Source organism: Chaetodon trifascialis, chromosome 13 (assembly GCF_039877785.1).
Source record: "Chaetodon trifascialis isolate fChaTrf1 chromosome 13, fChaTrf1.hap1, whole genome shotgun sequence".
In the NCBI taxonomy this organism is placed as follows: Eukaryota; Metazoa; Chordata; class Actinopteri; order Chaetodontiformes; family Chaetodontidae; genus Chaetodon; species Chaetodon trifascialis.
Window position 1 is genome coordinate 17,015,506 of NC_092068.1, and position 22,937 is coordinate 17,038,442.

The 22,937-nt window shown below is 41.5% G+C and overlaps 1 protein-coding gene across 2 annotated transcripts in view; it reads left to right on the forward strand.

Annotated features, from left to right (window-relative positions):
* LOC139340921 (protocadherin-15-like) overlaps positions 1-22,937 on the forward strand; it is a 189,849-nt gene that overhangs the window by 92,377 nt on the left and 74,535 nt on the right. For both annotated transcript variants that reach the window (XR_011602971.1, XM_070977057.1), the window contains exons 10-18: positions 1,182-1,352; positions 5,059-5,167; positions 5,325-5,437; positions 9,525-9,731; positions 11,794-11,928; positions 15,543-15,692; positions 17,185-17,378; positions 18,426-18,558; positions 18,875-18,954. Coding sequence is in view for 1 of the 2 variants with exons in the window: in XM_070977057.1 (XP_070833158.1) it covers positions 1,182-1,352; positions 5,059-5,167; positions 5,325-5,437; positions 9,525-9,731; positions 11,794-11,928; positions 15,543-15,692; positions 17,185-17,378; positions 18,426-18,558; positions 18,875-18,954 (1,292 nt within the window). In the remaining variant the exon portion in view is untranslated. The remainder of the gene's footprint in view (positions 1-1,181; positions 1,353-5,058; positions 5,168-5,324; positions 5,438-9,524; positions 9,732-11,793; positions 11,929-15,542; positions 15,693-17,184; positions 17,379-18,425; positions 18,559-18,874; positions 18,955-22,937) is intronic.

The window sequence follows — 22,937 nt, forward strand, 5'->3', positions numbered from 1 at the left end:
AAGAGTTCCCCATTCCTACATGGACAGTGCTGGATGAATCAAAGCCTTATTGTTTGAAAGTCTCACTATAAAGACCCTCAGATGATTATATCATTATAAGCACTTCCCGATCACTGATTACATAATCACTCACCCTAACAAGCAGTGGTCAGATATTGCAGTCTAGACAATAAAATGGAAGAGGTGAAGTAGTGCAGGACAGATAATCATTTAGCAGTCAACCCATCGCCTATTCTCTTATTTTCCTGCATGAGGGAGCAAAAGACTCAACCATTTTGCCTGGCAAGAGGTCCTCCAGGGAGATTTCATTTTCTCTTGCAAGAGGACGTCAGAGTAGAGAAAGAAAGGAGACATGGTATTTACTAGAACTCTGCGCCGCCTGTGTCAAGAGTTCAATTACACTGACATCGCAAATCTTTGAAGTGCTGTGCTGCTCTGGGTACCACTCTGGGAAGCAACAGTACCACGAGGGGAATATTGAACGATAACAGCTGTAAAGATATGTTTTATTGCCAAGAATAATTTTGTTAAGAAGGAAAGCTTCAGTGGAAAGTAGATGTCTATCTGGTATGAAACGGTCGGATGTTAGATTTATTGTTTGCTTTTTAAACATCTTTTCCTTTCCAGTACACGGACAAGCATCGAGTAATGTTTTCTAATCTCTCAGGGATATGGTTTTATTATGTTGCAAAACATACAGAAAATCACAGAATGGAATTATACGGCCTATCTTTAAATGGTGTACTTTTCAAACAAGAAAAAGAAGTTTTGTTCATTTCATTAAAAGAGAAAACATTTTCTTTCAGTGATTATGGCTTTGTTGCTGTAGAAGTGCTTTCAAATGTTCCTTTGCTGACCTGGTATTGATGCAGTGTATTTAAAAAATAGGTCACTTTATTTACTGCAGAAAATATTTTTTTTAACAATGTTCTGCTTAAAGCACAAGTCGTTGCTTCCCTTTGGTCAAACAGCTGAAGAATAAAAACAGAATTAATGCATGACTGTGAGCTTCTGTATCGGCCACCATTGTAATATATGCCGAAGAACAGCTGCAGAGATCTGTCATGGTTTTAACATGTTGTATTGATTTTAGCTCAAGCAGCACATTGCCCCAGTGCACAAAGCAGTAAATTGTCTGGGAGTCTGAAGGTTGAAATTGAAAACATTTTTTCATCTTGCAGGACCGTGCTCCTTACCCCCCCAACAGACGAACGGCTACCACCACTCTGACTGTGGATGTTCTGGATGGAGACGACTTGGGCCCCATGTTCCTGCCTTGTGTTTTGGTGAACAACACCCGCGATTGCAACCCTCTCACCTACCGTGTTGCTATCCCTGAATTCACTGAACCGGTAAGTACCAGGCAGACAGGCAAGTGTGAACACGCTGCTGTGCCACAAGGTCATTTTAACAGAATTCCTCCTGTTAATAGTATGTGCATATTTGTATTTTCATGCCCGCAGCCTGTGTTCTTATCTGTTGTCCTGTGTGTATGTACATTGCGCCACATGAAGTTGCAATGCATGTGTTAAATGTTCAACTCTGCCACACCTGTTAAATGGCCTAATTGTGCGCTTACACTTGTTTTTGCCTCCCTGCCTGCTGGCAGACTATGCTTTGCTGATTTGTCTCAGCATGGTAATTCCAGGGGCATTTTCTGGTCTGTTGGACCAGCAATTAGAGCTGAAGGCTGAGTTGACCTGGGATGACAGCTAAATACCACTAGAGTCCATAAAAGCAAGAAAAATAAAGAGGGAGACAGTATGGCAGCGTAGATAAGGAGTCTGAGGTGCACAGAAGAACTGGTGCTCCAGTGGAAACTAAATGTATATCTATAAACAGTTTATCTAAGAAATCATGATCTACTCTGTGTTCCTATGCATGAAAAGATCATTAGAATGAACTGAACTCAAGGGAACTGTGCTGAATTATTGAATTGGATTAAACCAGACTGGAGTAATTAATAAAACAATCTCACCTCAAGGTCCATTTAGTACTGTTCTAGGGCTTTTGTCAACGGATCCTGTTCATTTTCAAGTGCAGGAGATCCGCCCGTGCGTTACGTGATGGATACGGCGAGTTGACGGAGCAGTAGCAATCTACTTTACGCAAATGAGTCCATCCAGCGAAAATCAGATCAAAGTGTCAAACTAGGCAGTGCTGATAAAATATGACTCAAGATTCTGCCCATTGCTCACCTAAAATGTTTGCAGAAACATATTGCAGTGTACTGTTTATCAGAAAGTTTATGACCTGGCTGCCATGTTGCAAATGGATGAGCCGAAATCAAGTGCCGCCAAACTTGCAGTATATCACCCACCAGCCAGAATCCACAATCTCAACTCAGGGTCTGCTTACTCTGTTGGTCTGGGGGTCTCAGCTGTATAACACAGTCCTCATCAACAGTCTAGACCGGGATTGAACTCTTTTGAACTGAATTGGATTGGAGCAGTCTGGATTGGATTTGATTGGATTTACTGGACTGGGCTGGATTGGGGTTGGTGTTGCGGCGTCCTCAGAGCAGGAAGGTTTGAATCACAGCCGAGCTCCTTTCTGTGTGGAGTTTGTGTCATCTCTTTCCTTAAAGAGGTGTAAATGTCTTCCATATTGTAGACCTGCATGTAGAATTATTCACACTCACATGGATGCAGAGTTTGCTTGTTGTTGTTGCTGTTAATTGTAGGTTAGCAAACAAATTTACAGTATAGATTAATTAGTGCCACCAACTCCAGCGTGATGAAATTATAGGATGGAGTGTGGGTTAAATGGACTCAGTTGACATGTTTCGAATCATAGGAGTTGAGATGAATTGAATTAGATTGTACTGAGACAGTGAGATTAGATAAAACAGAAATCTGCAGTAGACACAGTGGGAGCTATATAGATTGGTGAAGAAAATCAACAGTTATAGATTTTGGCCTATGCAGTTCATATGTACGTTCATGTACTGCTTGAGCATGTGTCTGTAGCTGTGGTCGAGTAGGAGCACCCATAGTGAGTCACAGTTGTTTGTCCAGACTTTCCATTTAGAGTTTTCCCATGTAATGTATAATTTATGATAAAAGGTTTGCAGACTGCTAAGTATGCAGGACCTGGGAGCACCGGCTACAAACCAAAGCTTTTTCATTAGTGTGAGAAAATGTTGGCCTTTCTCCCCATCTTCCCACATTTTCCCTCTCTAAACACGTTCATCCTCCCAAAGCTTCACCCCAAAATGAGCTCTGATGTTGCAGTGATGTTACATTTACCTTAACTGTATTCATTCGGTTACAGAACTCCCACTAGAATCTCCTCCTCCATAGATTTACAGTTTTCCACAATGTTTTAAGTGTATTAAGTCTGTTTCAAAGCATTAATCTTCTATTTGCCTCATTTTGCTTTCCTTAAACAGTAATTTGATTAATTTCACAACAGTTTTTCAGTAATGGTGTTCATTCGCTTTGCTGTTTTCGGTCAGTTTTGTTCTGATCTGTGATTTTTCTCCATTCTGCAGTGAAACCATTATGCTAACGTATCTGTCCACGGGGAGATTTGTCTTCTCATAATTGATGAGTGTATTGTAATTAATCACAATGGCTAGACAGGCATTATTAAGTCGATCGGTATTTATTTTTTGCCCTGGGGGGATATAATGTGGGCTCTGGAGTCCCCTGGATAATGACTGCTGGAGGAGGGTATTATAGCTAATCATCATTGTGCAGAGCTAGGGGGATTTGATTTAGCGTACCTCCAGACATTGTAAAAGCAAGAGGGCTGGTTAGGGAGAGGTGTAAGGATTACTCCAGAGCTGAGGGATATAAATATACCCCCTCAGGGAGGGATTCTTCTTGCCAGAGAGCTGTTAGCCATGTGCCTGTCTACTCTAAGGAAGTTTAGCACAGGCCTCTTAGCATGCTCACACATACTATATCAGCCATATGGAGGCATTTTGCATGAGAAGAGATATTTATAAATGTGATGTGCTAAACATATTCCCACTTATCCATATGTTGGTGCCAAAGTGTAGCGGTAGTGTGGGGCAATTAGTGCTGATGGTGTCTGAGTGTGTGTGAGCAGGAAAAGTAGCCTACAGCACAACAAGCAGATTATCCTTGATGTGAAACTGTATCAGGCATATTTGGAAGCATGTTCAAGAGAAACACATTTAATAGCTCTGGCTTGTTAATTAAATGACTTAATAATTGGCCACTGTGTTATACGTTCTGACTGCTAAGGCACTGGCCAATATCAGAAATTAGCTCTTGAATTAGATATCGGAAGTACTCTTTTTTGTTGTTGTCGTTGTTGTTGTTGTTGTCGTTGTTGTTGTTGTTGTTGTTGTTGTTGTTGTTGTTGTTTTAATCAGTCTTTGCAGCCTTTTTAAATAATGAAATAAACAAATAAACAGCTCGAACACTGCAGGGCTCCAGTGTGAGTCTGATGAAGAGCAATTGTGCTTGAAACATCACCTGGCGCAATAAATAAGTGGACATTGGAGCCTTGCAGTGTGCAAGCTGTTTGTTTATTTCATGATTTGCTCACTTCTGGCTCAGCACCTGCCCTGTTTGGTGTGGATGTTCGTGAACACTCCTATTAGCCTTTTTAAATAAACCACTCTTGCCTCTCTTTTCCTGACAGGTTAAATGATGTAAATACTAGCAGAAAATGTGGGGTAAGCGCACATTGTTGCAGCTTTAGTGGCCAGAGGAGCAAATGCAATGTTAGCACAGCACAGCGCAGCGTGGAGAAAAGACATTATTTAGAGGAATAAGATATCAGCAGTTGGAACGAGGACGAGCTTCAAGAATGGCCAATCACAGCAGCTCATCTCATCCCCTTTTAAATGCAGAAAAAGGTTTAACAGTCCAGGAGGAGAGTCCTGTTTTTATCAGGACTTACATGTAATATACAACACGTGGCATAAGATTATACAGCAGCCAAAATATGACTATATAGCACGCTGGGCAGTTTATATAAGATTATATGAGTTAACTGCAACTGCAATCAGCAGAAAATAAACGGATTTGTATCTGCTTGTCTTGCTTTGTTGTTGACTGACTCCCCCACCCCTTGTTGCAGAGTAAACTGAACCCACTCAATGTGACCCCTTCAATCCGGGCTGTGGACATGGATAGAAACATACAGCCCCCATCAGACAGACCTGGCATTCTGTACTACATCCTGGTTGGTAGGTTCATCGTGCATCTTCTTTGATTTTACACTTTTTATGTTCTGGGGCTGGGTCAGTGTGCCATGACTTGACTTCTGAATGACCATTCTGGTTTTCTTGATGGTATCGTAAAGTGTGCTGAATACAAATCCGTGAATCTTATTCTTTATTCTAGGTCATCCAGTCACATATCCAGAGTATTTCTCCCTGAACAGAACCACTGCAGAGCTGCGTGTTCTGCAGCCCATCAGCAGGGACTTGTATCAGAGGTTCACGCTCATCATCAAGGTAAACAGTAACATTATTCACGCCTTTGTTTTTGCATTATCAGGATGAATGGTGGTTTAATGTTATTAAAGGTGACAGGACGTTCCCTAAACTGATGGCAATAGTTCTGTGTGACTAAACTCACCTCAACAAACTGAGTAATGTAAGGTCACATCATGAGTAGAACAAAATAGGATCAACTTCAGACTGCTGTGAGCCATTACACCAAACTAAAATAGAAGAATTTGTGGGTGTTGTTCACTCACAGATCTGCAGAGTCCTGTTAGGCTGGAGGAAAAAAAAACAAACATACTTGGATTAAAAATATCCAAAAACCTTTACAGGGTTCGCACAGCACATTCATGACAAACCTAGAAAAGTCATGAAATTTGAAAATTGTGTTTTCCAGGCCTGGTCATATTTTTGAAATCACTCTAGACCAAGTGATCTTTTAGTCTACACTCACAGTAGGCTAGTAGTACATTGGCTGGTAGGTCACTGGCCATGCATGCCAAAGTCCATAGTTTCTAAAGATCAGGCATAATGTCGATTGTGTGGAAAAATGTTCAGCTCTTGGAACAGAGGACAGGCAGTGCTGTGAGACGACTGGTCGTGGATTTATCATGCGTCCACATGGGGTCAGATGCAAACTGATCAACTAGCCTTGCTTCAGTAGACAGATATTGAGCTATTTCAGCCACTGTTTCTTTTTTCTCTTGCTTCGGCTGGATTTTTTACATTATTGAAAGGAGATCCCTATAGAATAGAAAGCTTATCAACACCCCAGTGGAAACGCCATTAGACGAACAAAGAAGATATTTTCATATGAAGCTATTGCTTTTATCTGTACAAGTGCTTTTAATAAAAGAATGATGTCAATAGACACAACACTAGTGACAGATGAATCAAGCCCAAGGCCAACAACGAGATAATTATCACATAAAGTATGATTAACTAATATAGATCAAACATGATATATTAAGACATTCATATCCATTTTCAAGTGGATTCCACACAATGTGAATCAGACCAGTTCAGCAAAGACAGCGGAGACACACCTCATGGTAACTGTAAGCGCACTGCTCTGTCCACCCATCATCACATTTCCACATGCTCCATACTCCACAGTACTCACCGGTACTTACTGTATAACAATGTACTTTGCGATTATTGTGGTTATGCATTTTATTTGTCAAGCATACACAGGAATCAGGAGTGTTTGGTCATGAAAACTGGTTTAAAGTCATGCCAAATGGAAGCTTATGCTCCTGCTACCTCTGAATTTCATCAGAATGGTTCTGTTTGCACATTTTTTCCATGTGCATGCTGCAACAAGTTTAGCTCATATCGCCATAAGTTAAGCATGCACCCTTGCCCACTCCACCGAGATAACCTGAGTCCTGAAGGCCATTTACCTTATCTTTAGCTGCTTTGGAGATGGGGTGAAAAAGATGTGATGATTTATGGACTTAGCAGGAGGATAGGCTGCTGTGCTCTCATGAATCCTAATTTAGAGCAGAGTCAGGGATTGCCTCGGTGCTGCTGGTGCAGAGCAGCAGTGCGGATGAACTTTCCATCCACCCATCACTAACCTCGAGACACCTCTGAGCACTGTGTGACCTGCTGTTTACCAGGGTGGCAGGGGAGCAAAGAGATGAGAGGAAGAGTTGCTTTCCACAAGAGGAAGGAAACGAGGGGAGATTGATCATACAGTATTAGAGCCATTTTACATGTCTTTGGGAAGATTGTACATAGCTGGAGGAGGGGAGACAGTTCAAAGGGGGAGCAGGAAAACACCAGCACAGATAGAGAGATGTGTGTGGAGGGTGGAAGGAGCCTTATCTACCAGCATTATAGAGAGGGGGAGGAACCATTGCTCAAGGACTCAGAGGGGCAGGAAAGTGAGAATTAGACTTTGGTATCCTGAGAGTGCTCTGATGTAGCACAGTATGTGGTGTACATGGTAAATGCTTTAGGAGATAAAAAGCTGATGCTGGAATGAGCTGCAGCAACTCAAGCATGTTTCAGAAAAACACATCTGTTGGTCTTCACAAGTCCCGATTGATCCCGATGGAGCCATATCCATAAAGACAACTGGGCTGAAATGAAGACAGGTGACAAAGGCACCTGAACATGGATAGAAAACATCTGTTTTAAAGGAAATAAAAGCAAAGAAATGCAGTATGACAGTCTGAGGATGATGGCGTCAGGACAGGAGGATCAAGACTGAGTGATAAACAATGATTTTTGGTAGCAGCATATCTCCTGCAGGCCTGTGTGTTGTAGCAGTGGAGCGCAGGTCATTTAGTACTGCCTCCCAGAGACAGGGACATCGCTAAAGAGCTAAATCACCAGGGAACACTGTAATCCTACACCCTGTCTTTTCTCTCTCTTTGACAAAAATGTGTGTGTGAATGTCGAGGAAAAAGAAATCCTGGCACACACGCTTTCTCTGTCAATGATGGCGCTTTTCCCTCAGGTGTTTGTGTGAGCAGATTGCATCTTTGGGTCAGCGCAGTGTGGGTGTTCTTTATTATCACTCAGATAAGGGGAAAAGGTAGCCAATTTTCAGGAAAGATAGTCCAGCATAACATGCAGTGTAACACTGTAATAAAAACAGTTGTGAAACTGGAGTGAAACTCAACTCGATGTTCCAGAACTGAGAAAGTGTGGAGCATGCAGTCATAGGGTATTCACACCAGACAATAAACAAGAGAAAACAAGAGTTTTGTGGCCCCACATTTAGCAGCAGAACTCTTACAATCGGCACTCTGCAACACAAGCCCAGTGAAATCGAGCTAATGTGCAGAATTAGTTCCAGGTCATGGCTTAAACTGATGTCGTCTCACTCCCCCTCTCCATCTGTATTTTCAAAGCCTTAATGTTTCTGAAGCATCCCAGTGTGGGAACCAATAGTGACATATGTGCTTAGGAGGGAAAAGATTGCAGCGACAGCTTGACCAGACCACGTTCATTTGGTTTGGTCTCACTGGACTGCTGTCAGATGCAGTACAGCTTCTGTAGTTTTTTTTTTTTTTTTGCAGTTTGAGGAGCACAATTTTTGATTTGTGCTAATATACTGTGTTATGGAAGCAGTCGCGTTGGCCTCCAACTGTGCAAGGGGAGGAATGTTTATGCTACGGTGATCGTGCAGTATAGCTTGGCACGTTGACTGTACGTGACACAAATAGGAATTTTGAGTAATCGTTTCACTCGTTCGTTTTGTGTGTACAGCTCCAGGGCTTTATGTGTAAGCTGGGTTGTAACATTTATTATGTTCAGTTATACTGCATGCTTGAGCATTTGTTAATATTTTATAGGTTAAGGAAGTCTATTGATTTCATGCAGCAGGAATTGGATTTTTGGAGAATATCGCTGGTACTCTCAAGAACTGACCATTACCTGATTCAGCTTTTTTAACTTTGCTGTTTATCCCACATTGTTGTCTTTAGCAGACTTGCACAGTGACATTTAAATGACTTGAGGTCTATGGCTGGCTGCTGCATGCCTGTTTCTAGACGAGAATATCAACGCACTGAAGAGATGAAGAGGTGTCAGCTAGGATTTTATTATATCAGGCTGCTCCACAAGCTTTCAGGAAAAATGGAGACAATGTGCAGAAATACAGAGAATTCAGTTCTGTTCAGTTTGCACAATCACCAGTGGAGACGGCTCAGACTAAAATCAAGTGCTACTACACTCGTTTACTATTTAACTGGTTAATTTTGGTACAGACTTAGTAATATTTCCTCCTTCTATCGTTGGTCACTCATTTGATGGAGTAGCTAGAGCCACTAATTACTGTCGCTCCCCTACAAATAATGGTATTTGCGTTAAGTACCCCAGTAATTACTAAGGCCTAATCCTAAGCGGGCTCCTGATTAAATTTAGTCAATGTAACTTTCTGTAATTGAAATGACACTCAGAGAAACGACTCGCATAAGATTTGGGACAGCATAACTCTTATAATGTCTCATCATCCAGCTCGTTATTAGTGAAATAAATAAACATCCAGCAGGCTGGTTTTCAGACTTCTTTAAAGCCTTGTTGATATTTGAATATCTCTCTTTCATTTTTTTCCTTTTCCTATTCATTTTCTATTTTTCAGGCTGAACAGGATAACGGTCACCCCCTCCCAGCCTACGCTGACCTCATTATCGAGATCCTGGATGAGAACAACCAGGCACCATATTTCCAGTTTGCCACCTATCAGGGCTACGTGAGCGAGTCCTCCCCAGTGGGTACAACTATCTCAGTCAGTTCTAACCTCACTGCCCCCCTGGGAATCATCGCACTGGATAACGACATTGAGGAGGTAGAAAGAAAGTGCCCTTATCTGCCTGTGCTCACAGTTGCCTCCTCTTTGCACACGTCCACCCATGCATGTGCGCATACAAACACAACGCGCTTGTAGTGCATTGTGTAAATATTGATTAAAAGTCCACATTTATTCATGTGTTTGTGTTGTGTACTCACAGAAGGTTCATGAGTCATTTTCCTGCTGTATTTGTTTCCTTGTTGTAGCTGGATCCTGGTGATACACCTGTAGGTAAAAGGGCTGCTTTTAGATGCAATGACACACACACACACACACACACACACACACACACACACACACACACACACACACACACACGGTGTAATTTAGGGATGTCCCAATTGAGTTTTTTGCTCCTAATTGCCCATGTGAGTCCTTTTAATATTGGGTGTCTCCTGATGCTGAGATTAATCCAATATTTATGTTTTCCTGCATAATACAGCTGCATGGTGCACTCTTAATAGCTTAAAGTAGACCTACATTTACATCAGTGAAGCCAAGTCAATTAAGAGATTCGACTGCTTAATAGCTCTGCATTAAACCTGCATCACAGCATTAATTGGTCTCTTACTATATATTGCATGGCATCATAGTGTCTTGTATACTGTCTTGAGTGTCAGTGTGGGGCTATCGAGGCCGGAGAGACAGAACTTCTCTTCATTTCCACTCTGAACTAATGCTGAAGGTTAAACACATTTGTTTTGTTTTGTTTGTTTGGTGTACCTGAATATTAATCGCTTTGGCTTACTGTGGCACAATGTCAGCATGGATATCATTCAAATGTTTATGTTTTTTGACACCTGATGTACCTGGAGCGCAATAAGCTACAATAAACAAAGGGTCAGGATTGGATAGGTTTATGTAGTCAATACCGATCCATTAATAAAACCTTGATCAGCTTGATCCCTGCTCTGCAAATTGACTCGGGACATCCCTACTGTTAATTCATACATCACTCTGCGGAGCGTGGAAACAAAGTGAGAGCACTCATCCCTGCTGGAGACATCATCAACATGCAATTATAAACTTTGCAACTCAATTTTGGAAAAAAAAACAAAAACAATTGTGAGCTTTCCAGTTTGCTCACAACAGCAGAAATGATATATTTTCTGTTATCTCAAAGTTTCGTAAATGGTGAATTAACTGCTAAGCAGGTCTCCGGTAATGACGGGTGTACGCTGACTTTTCTATCCTAATGGGAGTGTGTGTTTGGAGTGTTCTGCTGTGCTGTGTTCTCTTTCTTTATATGCAGATAGATGCATTTGCTGTGGTTTTCTGCACTTGCTTACGTCAAATCTTGTGCAATTATTCTCTTTGAATGCCAGCCTGCTCTTTGAAAATATTTTTTTTATATGAACTGATTTTTGCGTGTGTGGTTGGATGATCGAGGTGTTTTGACATATTTGTTCGATTAATTAACAAACTGTGTGAGTGTGAGGGTGCATGTTTGTGTCTGCCCACCACAGTGGAGAATGCTTTCCAGACCCTAACTGTGCTGAGAGAGCAGAGAGCACCGCTACCTTTAGTTCATCTTTAAAAATATCCCTTCACTCAGTCTTTGGAGAAGATTAACAAATCAAAGTGAAGTGGAAACAGAGATAACAAAATCAATAAGCCACCCAGTCCTAATGTTTACCAAACTCTCTAAAGAGGACCCATTGATGGACGTGAATCGAAGCCGACTCACAGCCATGGACTGCAGGTTTATTTGTCTAACCACAGCAGTGATGACACATCTTTGGTAAATGGCTCTTCTTATTATATTTTTCCCTGAAAAGGAACAGGGGCGGTAATGGGTTTACAATGTTTTAGCCGAGGTCATCTTTTCTTCCTTTCTTTATTGATACAGTCATGTCAAAAAGTCATTGGTTTCTGGTTCCATCCTCAGCTCCGTCCCCTCTGTTTTCTGAAGACAGATGAGGGACCTGCCAGCCTATTACTTTTTCAACTCTTTGGATGATCAAAATATCAGCCCCACAGCTGCGGCCCTGGAACAGCTGATGAAACGCTTGTGTCGCCATGGTAACATGTTTCTTTTTGTATATCTTTTTGTTGGAAGACAAAAGACCCCATGGTGAAGATTACTCTGGATGACTACACCACGATCTTCGGCCTGACCCCAACTGGGATAGTCCGCTACCTGAGGCTTCTTAAACCTGTGGATCGGGAGAAGCAGATGGCCTATACTTTCACGGTACGCCTCGGACTCTGTATAAATATCTGCATGACAGCGCTGAAGCCCTGTGACCTACATCTCCTATTCTATGTATATTAATAGAAGTCACAGGTTAGCTCTATACCAAGAGGCACCTGCAGATACGAAGCTGACCTGACACTTTTAGAGCAGTATGACCTTTATCTGTGGTCAAATAGCAGTAAAACAGTCTGTTCATGTGCATTTATAGATTTAGATCCAAATGTGAACCAAAGGCACATCAGAACTGTGCACTCAGTTGAAAAAAATATTGTTGTTGTCGTTGTATATAAATGGAATTTGTAGCAGTTGCAACACAACAGCAAAAAGGTATAAAGTAAACAAAAGTCCCAGTAGTGACCATACTGCTCCCGAATTTGAGAACTACAGGTTTATCGATTAATGAAGCAAAGCAAGTCCTCACCACACAAAGCCATGATTTTGCCCTGCAGGCATTCTGTAGATGACAGGAGTCAAAGGAAGCAGATTACCTGGAGACTTGGTAACACAGTCTGAAGAAAATGGTCAAAACACCTGAACCTACTGTCATCAGGCTTTTGGTTGTGTTGGTTGGTTTGGTTCTTTTATGTGTACAATACAAAGTGCCAAACATACAATCAGTCCATTTAAAACTGTGAAACCAGAATAAAAAGTAAAGTATCAATGGTGCCAATACACATCTCACTGTACAGTAAACATTAAACTTAGTCATAAATACTTTAAACACTCACAAACAACTGTACAAAGCTTTGAAAATAAGCAATCACACAATTGTGTGATGTAACATTAATCGCTCTGCCGTCGAATCAGACTTTATAAAATTTGAAAAGAATAGTTTGACATTTAGGGAAAATGTTCATTTGTTTTCTTGCCAAGAGTTAAATGAAAAGATCGATACCATATCTGTCCATGAAGATGAAGCTGCAGCCAGCAGCTGGTTAGCTTTGGCTTAGTTTAAAGACAGGAAGTATGAGGGGAACAGCTACCCTGGCATCAGCACCTCTAAAGCTCACTACTAAATATGTTATATCTGGACTGTTCAGTCTGTTCAAGAACAAACATGAGAGTGGTATCAATCCTCTCAAATTTCTCTTCAGGACAACGATCTCCTCAAACTCTTAGCAAGAAATAAACATTCTTTCAAAATGTGAAACTAATCATACATATAGAGGGCATGTCTATCGTTATATGTCTATAAGTGTATGAAAAGTTCATTCCCACTGAACTCCAGCTACCTTCATGTTCCACTAGGGTTCTGAAGTGGGTTATCATAATCTTTTTGATGTTTTTTAATCTTCCCACTGTATGGTGTTTTACACAGGTTTATTTAAGTGTCAGTTTCACTGCTGCTACAGCCTGGTTTACTAAAGTCATTTGTCTCTGCACTGCTCAGGGGGATGGCAGTGTTTAACAGTTCAATACAATAGCTCCTTCCATCCTAGGGGATTCTTCTGGATTAAAGGGCATCAGAAGACCAGCAGTGAGCTCTGTGGGGATGGTTCCCTGGAGAGGGCAGGCGTTTCTGAGCAGGGATGATTCGGTTCACTGTAGAGTCTGAGGTGTAATGCTGGGTTTGTTAGGGCCGCTTTCAAAATCAGGATCAGCTGTTAATGAGGGTATAAGCAGCGTCAATGGTGTAACAGTGACAATTGCCCGGTAAAATAATCCTATCGTAACCCCAAGAACATTCACGTAAAATCAGAAAACTCAGATAAAACACTGGTGTTTTGCTTAGGGGGTCGGTAGACAATATTGATAGAACAGATCACAGTTAGTGCAGACTGCTGAGCTTTAATTACCAAAGCAAAGTATTCAAAGCTTAAAAAGTCTCCAAAACAGCATTTGGAGCTAGTGAAATTATTAGAGAAGATACTGGTAACTCCTCCTCCTCTTATCTCGCCTACATCAGTGCAGGAAAGTGTAATTTGCAGGAGATAATTCTAATAGTAATAGTCTTGTACTATGGTAGAGGCACTTCAGGAAAGCCAACATTCATTTAAAAATAGAAAACCACAATCATGTTGAGAGATAAAATAATTAATAGCAAAGCTCTTACTAAAGAGGGATCTGATACTCGAAATATTCCAAATGTGTACACTTTGAGCTCTTTTTAGTACCATTTGCCTCAGGAACCCTGCAGGGAGACACTGCGCAGCCCAGCGCTGCTGTTGGGGAGCAGGTCGAACTTATGGTCCATAAGGTCCAATAGTCTCTGCAGCCTTTGTGGATGCAATGTAAAAAGCATTGGACGAAAGTGCCCTGTGACATAATTTTTGTTGGGTGCGCCAACTTTTCACATCGTTCCATTGTGTCCAAATGTTTTAGAACGTACAACTAATTCAGTACAAGAGTCAATGCAGTGGCTTCAACTCATGAGCTGGATGTTTCTCTTCAGCTCTAAAGTTGAAATGATGTGCAAGACAAGATGCAGCATCCTGTAGAAACCACCTTAATTGGCTATATTATCAGACATTACAAGTGAATGCAGTCCTTGCTAAAAGCTTGTTAACATCATGCTTACTAGATAAGAGCATTGAGGTTTCGAAAGTTATTCTTTTGCTTCTCTGAAGATAGATGTTATTTTGGAGATTGTGATTGAGAGAAATGTTGTCTTTCCGCTAGCATTGAAATCAATTTTATAATTACTCTGTGTATCCTGGACCGGAAGGAGAGAGAGCACACTGATCTAATTTAGATAAATATCAGCCTTCAGAGATTGTTTTGTGTATGTTTTGTTTCAGTGCCTACTGTCACTGTGTGTGTGAGGAGGAAGAGAGGGATGAGGAGGCAGGCATGACACTGTTTACATCTGTTTTATGTAGGTGTGTGTTTGTGCAGAGACATGTGTCAGTGCTTGCACATGTGTATGGAGTGTCTCTACATACAGTTGTGATGACTCAGTAAATCTAAATCTGCTCTCCCCCCTGGCTTTCAAAAAATGTCTTGGCATCTTGTGACTGGCTGGAGAACAAAAACACTGTTTGATGGGAGAGAAAATAGCTGCTGTCGTATATGTTATCATGTGTTTCTGTACAACACCTTCGCTGTGAATGTTTAGCTGCTACTAAAGGCACCTTCCTGATGTATATTGTACAGTATAACCAGCAGGATGTGTCATTTCCCTTTTAGCATTGAAGGCAAAATTTGGGGGGAAAAGCAATTTCCTCCACAGAAGCATGTATTTCTTGCTGCTGCCACAGTTGCTGTTTAGATTTCTTCTTTCCTACACTTCATTTGTTGCTCTTTCAGTCCATTTTCTCAGTTCCTTGCCAAGTAAGTACTGGAGATCAGAGCTGCCAGGGACAAATAAACATGCAGTTCGCTCTGTTAGCAAACTGTCCTTTAGGCAGGCCTCGTACAAGCTCTCTCCTCTCATCTCTGTAAAAGCTTTTCTAATGTTAAGGGAATGAAAAATGAACTTATACAAAGGCAAAGTGTAAGTGACTTCATTGTAGTGGTAGAAACATGTTGCGGTTTGACACGTCTTATCAAAGCAGAACAATCCTGAAAGCGTAAGCTTGAATAAAAAGATCTGTTTCCTGTGATTTCGTTCAACATGTTTACTTGCCTTGAGTTTCTAAAGCCACGGCACTTATTTCTCTTGTCTTTTACAGATGGTGGCTTCAGATGGTGTCCAGCAGAGTAGCCCAGTAACTGTCAACATCCTGGTCATTGATGCAAATGACAATACGCCCACGTTTGCTGAGGTCTCCTACAGCGTTGAAGTCTTCACAGACATGCAGCCGGGGGAGACAGTACTGCAGGTAATCAATCCAACAAATGTCCTCTCGCCTTTCTTTTGCTCTCTTGCTCTGGCACTCTGCTTCACGCCTCCGTCTTTGTCCTCATCACACAGAATCTCTCTCACACACGTCCTTTCATGCTCAAAGCAAGTAACCGCAACAATCCAGAGCATTGTGTTGACAGGCAAACCCCTGGAACAGTTCCCTCCGTCTCATCTGCAGTCATGACAGACAAGTCGGAGAGAATGTTTCTGTCCGTCCACCGTCCACGGGCCTGGGAAGCCTTTTACTCGGTAGATCAGCTGCTGTCATGACTGAGGTTAATTTATTGTGGTAGGCAGCCGTGATGACCATTTCATCGATCCTCTCCATGAAAGGGAGAGGATTTTAAAGGGCTCGTTTCCTTAATTTTATTAATATGCTGGCTTTAAAGGATGTGATTTTCTTTTCTTTTCATACACACACAAATAACCAACCAAAGCAAGCATCCACATGCATGCATAGAACATGTATAAGGACACGCGCAGGCACATATACATGCGCACACGGTCATCCAAATGCAAATCCATAACCCTCTCCTGCTGTATCTATTAAGGTGGAGACTTCCATCATTTCATTGTCTCTTACTTGGTAGTCGGAGCATGATCTTTTCGTCTTGCAGTTGATCTGTCCTCTCAGCACAACCACTCCAAAAAAAATGTCATATGCCAAAAAAGGTCAAGTTTAATCTGTCTTAAAAACCAGCCGCTTCACCCTCCCCGAAATGAGGCCAGGGGTCACAGAGTGTCTGGTATGACCGCTTAACCGATTTTTATAAACCGTTTATGAGAGCCGCAGGCCCCCTGAGGATGCTGCTACTTATTCGATGGTCCAGCTTTTACTCCCAGCGTCAGAGGCATGAAAAAGGAGGTCTGGGCAGCCTGGATTAAAGTTTCAAGGCCTTAAAGATACAAAGCCGGCCACACCATGAGGTCTCATAATTACAAGCAGCAGGATGCCTAAATAATTGGCTTGAAGGAAATGGTGGCTGCTAAATTCATTTGATAACAGAGTGTGCGAGAAATGATCGATTTATTGTTATTGTTTTTTTTTTCAGTGTACTCAGGAAAGGAAACCGTATGAAGGAAATAATAGCAAGACTAGACAATAGAGCTTATAAGATCCATGGTAACCACCCCCCTTGGCCTCACTGCTGCACTGCACTTTCACTTCTAACACCCTGACTTTTCATGTGTACTTTCAACTGAATGCCTGCCATTTGTTGCCATGAATGTATCTAAATGTGTTCCTTAAATGATAACAGGGCACAGAAATGAATCGACTGTAGTTTGGCAATTTGACTGAAGTCACTCACGAGCACCTGCTGGGAAATATTTACTGCTTGACTGATTCAGTAACCACGTTGCTGGCAGCTGTGCAGAACTCCCCCTGCAAAACTACAAAGTGCATATAAAAATAAACATGTTATTTGTAAAATCTATATCAGTATCTTTCTCTCTCTCTGTTCTCCCAGTTAACAGCAGCAGATGCTGATGAGGGACTGAATGGTCTGGTGACCTATGAGATACTGGCTGGTGCCCAGGGACACTTCATCATTAGTAATCGCACTGGACGCATCACTGTGGCGCCTGGTGTCACTCTGACTGTGGGAAGATCTTACGCACTGACTGTCAAGGCCTCTGACAATGCACCAGAGATCCAGAGAAGGTACTGTACAGTAGTCTTGCATGCTGGCTCTCTTCTTATGTCAAATTTTTGCTTGGTAAAATGATTTTAATGTGCTTTTCGGTACTTTTTTCTAAGCAGTTTTAGTTCAGTTTCAGTCTCCTCAGGGTTGCAGGGGAGCTACCAACATGCGTTGTTTTACAAGTCTTACTTAATTCAAGATGTGCTTATAGTGTTTCTTCTGCTTCTGAATGGAACAGAGAGTCTTCTCTGGGTTATGAATTATTGAGAAAATTGAAGAGAAATAACGTTTCTGAGCTGTTGTGAGTGAAAAAACAGATGGTCTTGTTCCATCTAACACTGCTGAGATTCTGGTATGACATGTTTCATACATTGTCTCTACTTTATCTTCATAATTCATTCAGTGCAAAAGCAAATATCTCAGTGCAAAGTATGCTAGGAGGTTATAGATGGAGGTGGTAGAGGTGGCCTCTTTGATTTCACCAGGTAACACGAACACTAGCAAAGGACCATTTCAATGGCTCAGGATTGAAAGAAGCTACAGCAGGCTCCAGTTGGACATAATGACACAATGTACAAGGCAAGGTCTTATTGTACTGCACATGTCAGATCATCTTAAAGTACATTTGTACTTGTAACTTTCTAGCCATTCAGCAAAAGATTTCTCACACAGTGAATGAATAAGTAATCAGTGCAGTCAGATCCATTTTCAAGTTTGCTGCTGTGAACACCTGAGAACACGCTGGCTGATTTTAAGCAAGCTAATTTTTTTGCTCATGATCAAATCGTGGATAAAAGGGTTGCATTGTGTTTGATACTTCCGAATGTGCAAACAAACACTCACGAAACACCACTCCTCATCAGATAAATGGCCCACTTAAAAGATATGTGACCGAAACCTGCTGACTTTTTTTTTTATCTCCTGCAATCACACAGCTTTGATGTGGGATTATGTTTTATGAATATTTTTCACGATGCTGTGGGCTGGGTACTTCAGTACGGCTCAACAGGTTGTCGAGGAGAAACCGATGCTGTCAGTGGGCTGATGTGTGCTTTTTATTCCTGCAGGAGCTCCATCACTACAGTGTACATCGAGGTTTTGCCGCCCAACAACCAGAGCCCCCCACGCTTCCCTCTCTTCACCTACAGCCTGGAAGTCAGCGAGGCCATGAGGATAGGAGCTATTCTGCTCAATCTGCAGGTTAGTCTATGACCCACAAATACAAACACAAACACACACACAAGGCACATGCATAATATGTAGAATTCAATGTGGCATCCAGTATGATACAACAGTCTTTAAACTGGTGACATTTTGGGTACGCAGTTTGTGGTTTCAGGCAACAAAATCACCATTTTTTTCCCTTCTCTATCACATTTCACTCTCCAGCATTAGAGTACGCTCACTTTGACTCCAGCCCAGCATCCTTGTAGCTCAACTGTCATATCTCATAACCTTTAGCTGTAACGGTACTATATGATCTTGAAGAACTTTGCTTTTCTTTTCCTTCCCGCAGGCCACAGACAGAGAAAATGACCCAATCACATACCGCATTGTGAGTGGGGATTCCCAGAAGGTCTTCAACCTCTCTGAGACGTACGTTCAGCTATTTTTCATTTTTCAGGCACATACGGGCCCCACAAGGTATTCCCTCCAAGGCCTGCTTGAGGTAGAATATGGATATATGGATGGATGGATGGAAAGGCTAGTAAGTTATGATTGAGAGCATTTTGCTCATAAATACCTTTGACAAACTGATTTTAAAATGGAAAAAATAAATAGGAAATTGTGTAGAGTTTGTGTTGTGTATGCATGAGTTCCCTCCAGGTGATCTCAATGTTTAATGGCTTGAAGGTCACTGCTGGTGAACTGGTTTAGGCTAAATGAATGAACACAAACTGCTTTGTGAGATTGCAGTCCACCTAGCATAACAAGCCCCCGGCAAACTATTATAGTTCTGTAGAGGCACCCTTCAAATGCTGACATCAATTTGAGAGTCTGTTTAGGGTTTTAGGCAACAAGACAAAAGCTGGCTGGTTATCAAATGCTTTATTGAACTTGCAAAGGCTATACATAGACAAACAGTAATAATACATTAAAACAGAGTTTTTTCTTTGGCTGTAATGGCCATGGAGAAAGTCCATCAGGCAAACCGGGCAGCCAAGTGGTGGGGAAGAAGGAATGAGTGGAGAAGGGAGGTGTATTTCTGTTGGTAGAGAGTAGATGCTGGCCTGCCTATTATTGGTTTTGGCTGATTTATTTTAGCCACTATATGACTTTGTTTTCTGAACACTGGCGCTGGCTGTTGGCACCATCAAGAATCCCAATGAACCAAGTTAAAAAGTACACCTGTTTACACTCACTGCTTACCTCGGGCGGTTATTTGTGTCCATGATGCCAGTGTTCTGGTCAATTCAATGTTATTTGTATAGCCCAAAATCCCAATTTTGACTCAAAGGGTTTTACAGTCAATAGCAATGACACTTAATTTGAAAAAAAAAAATAAATAAATAAATCTCAGACATGCAGGGTAGACAGAAACAACAATAGTAAAATAACATACTAGACAAACAGAATGACAATATTAGTTAAATAGAATGTAACTGTATGAAGAAAATGGATTCAGGGAAATGTCAACCAACCTCCAGCTGCATCCGAAGATAAGCAAGACTGGCTTAGATGAACATATGGAGCCGAGATGCAACAGTCTTTTTTATCAATGAATGCATTAACTAGCACTAGATAAATAAAAGTCTCTTAGATTAGAGGTCTTTTGCTTCGTGATTACAATTTTCAAGACATCGGTATATTACTTGTGGTATGAGGAAATGGTAAGAACAAGGTGTTTTCATATATCAGAACACCATTGATAGTCTCCTACAGCTTAATATACAAGATGAAAGAAAACAATGAGAGTTGTTCATTTTCACCATCTGTACAATTAGGTCAGAGCTTCCAGAAAGTGACAGGCAGAGGTAGCATGTAATGCAGAAGAATTGTGCAGAAATAAGGACATGAAATGAGAAATTTTATTTGATGGCTGGAGTTTGGTTCTGCTCACGTTCCCTCTTCTTGTTCTCTTCAGCTCTGCCCCGTTCGCAGCCTTTCCTTATGACAACAGACAATAAAGACAATATTTCTGGAGATGAAATCTTACCTTACCCCTCACAGTCAACATCAGCATTTGAAAATCCCACCTCACTCGACCACGGGTAGGGAGAAAAGGACAAGGCATAAAATATTAAAAGTGGTCAGTGCTTTTTGCCATCCCTAAAATAAGCAAGCAAATATGGAGCGAGGAGACGTGGGGGGACTGAAAATGCAGGATCCTGCCAGACACGTTTCTTACTAATTGATTAAAGCCTCTTTTGTCTGCATCCTCAGTCTCCCAGCTACGCAAGGGCAAGCTGTGTTGCAGCACCACATCCCTGCAATTTGTTTACTTGTAATCTTCTCCACAGTGTTAAAATTGTTTGTGGAGGGTTGTTTACATTACGCTCTCACAGTGGTAACGGTAAGCAAGAACGCGGTAACGCGATCAAAATAACGGGAGACTGCCGTTGTTGCCAATGCCACCGCATTCTGTCACATCTTAAACCAGATGTGACAGAAATCTTGCTGAAATAGATACACACTTTCTCCTTGAGTGCATTGTGTGCCAGAAATTATACAACCTCACAAGCTCTCAGCAACCTAGCAATGTAATAACTTCAAGCAGGTGCTGATATAGCACATGATGAATCTAAGAATGATTAGCTGGTCTGCTTGATGAGTGCGCAATATACAGAGCCCTACTTCACACTCTCATTTTTCAACCCTTCAGAACTCCAGTGTGATTCAGTGAAGTGATTTTTGCATTGCTGCATGTTCACATTCAGGCTACATAAGGGGCCGGTTCAGTCCAGTCCATAACTCCCTACAAATGGGGCAGCTTCCCCTGAGGGAGGTGGGAATGCTTCAGATTCTCTCGCCATGATTGTAGTGAGCAGGATGCAGCCTTGAATCAGTGGCTTGGTGTCTGGCAGTCACCAGCCGCCATACGCAGAGCATTCAGTAATGACATACTTACTGGCAGAGGCAGGATCACAGTTTAATGCCTCATAAACAATGCTCTGCTGTTTCTAATGAAGTCCCAGCTTCTGGTGGGACTGATGAAGACGTGCAACACATTCCTTCAGTGACAATGAATGTTATCAGGGTCGATTTGGAACAAAATTAGGCTTCAAACAAAATAGATCTGAAAATATAATCAAGCACTGGAAATGTACTGCATACGCCTCTTGATGAGACGCTAAATATGTGTCAGCAGGACCAATATATCAGCTGATTGTAGCTTTTCCAGAGATATTGGTATTGGCGTATGTGTTTGAAGTAATTTCTAAGAAGTGCCTCCATTTCATGAGTGTCCACTAGAGAGACCTGACAAGTTAATTTACCTCCAACTTAATACCGAATAGCACCAATTTAAGGGATAAAAATGAATAACAACTTCTATATCCCTCTTAAATATGCATATGTTAACTCTCAAATATCAATATCATATCAGCCAAGACTCCGACCGACTACATTTTGAATTTTATTTATACAATATTTAATCCTCCATGATATTCAACAATGCAGAGGGGCAATTGTAAATAGAGCAAATCAGCCATTCCAGCGTGAGTTTATTGCAGATATATAGGTATCAGTGTGAGTTTCATGGTCATAATTCTGAAAAAATTCTAATAATTATGTTAATTACTATACTTATTCTATATGTTAATCTACTGTTCTCAGATATTTTTGCACTTCACCATATCAATTCCAGTATCAGCCTCATAAATTCAGTATTGGGAAGGCAGTAACTCGCAGATCGTGCTGCTGTTGTAACTGCTATTTTTTTTTCTTGATGACAGCTTCCCCTTCGAAGCCAAACCTTTTTTGAGAGACCACATCAGCTGTGATACATGAGCTTTTTTCAGTGCCTCCTTGTGGCCCTGTGTTCCAGCTGGCAGCTGATTGTCTTTCTTCAAAGTGAAATTCGAACTGAAATTGAAAAGGAGTTCAGGAGAGGGTGCACTTTTTATTGCCCCGTGATGCCAGACACTGCAGTCACGAATAGACTCAATACAAGTGTTTCAACTTATGCACTTAAGTGAGAGTTATCCTATCAAAGTTATTGCATCTGAATACAACATTCAGATAACCATATAGAGACATGATCTGAGCAGAAGGAAAGACCAACAGGCTGTGAGACTGGGATGGATAGCCTCTGGCCTGCACCATCGTCGCTCTGTAATATGATGCTAACAGCATCCTGTCTTTCTGACAACGTCTTTGTGTTTGCTGGGGAGAGGAGGCAGGACACTATCACACATGATCAGTGAACCTCTCCGACCCAACTGCTCAAGTGTAGTTCAGCACTTCAGCTGTAGTAGGGACTAAACTCCCCAGGCAGGCTAAGTGTCTTTAATCATTCTAATCTTTGTAATTATCACCATCAAGAACATCATCATTAACACTGCAGTTATGACGATTATCACTGTATATCTTCATTATCACATTCACATCAAAGCTTCCCGTAGCTTTAGCTTCATTTA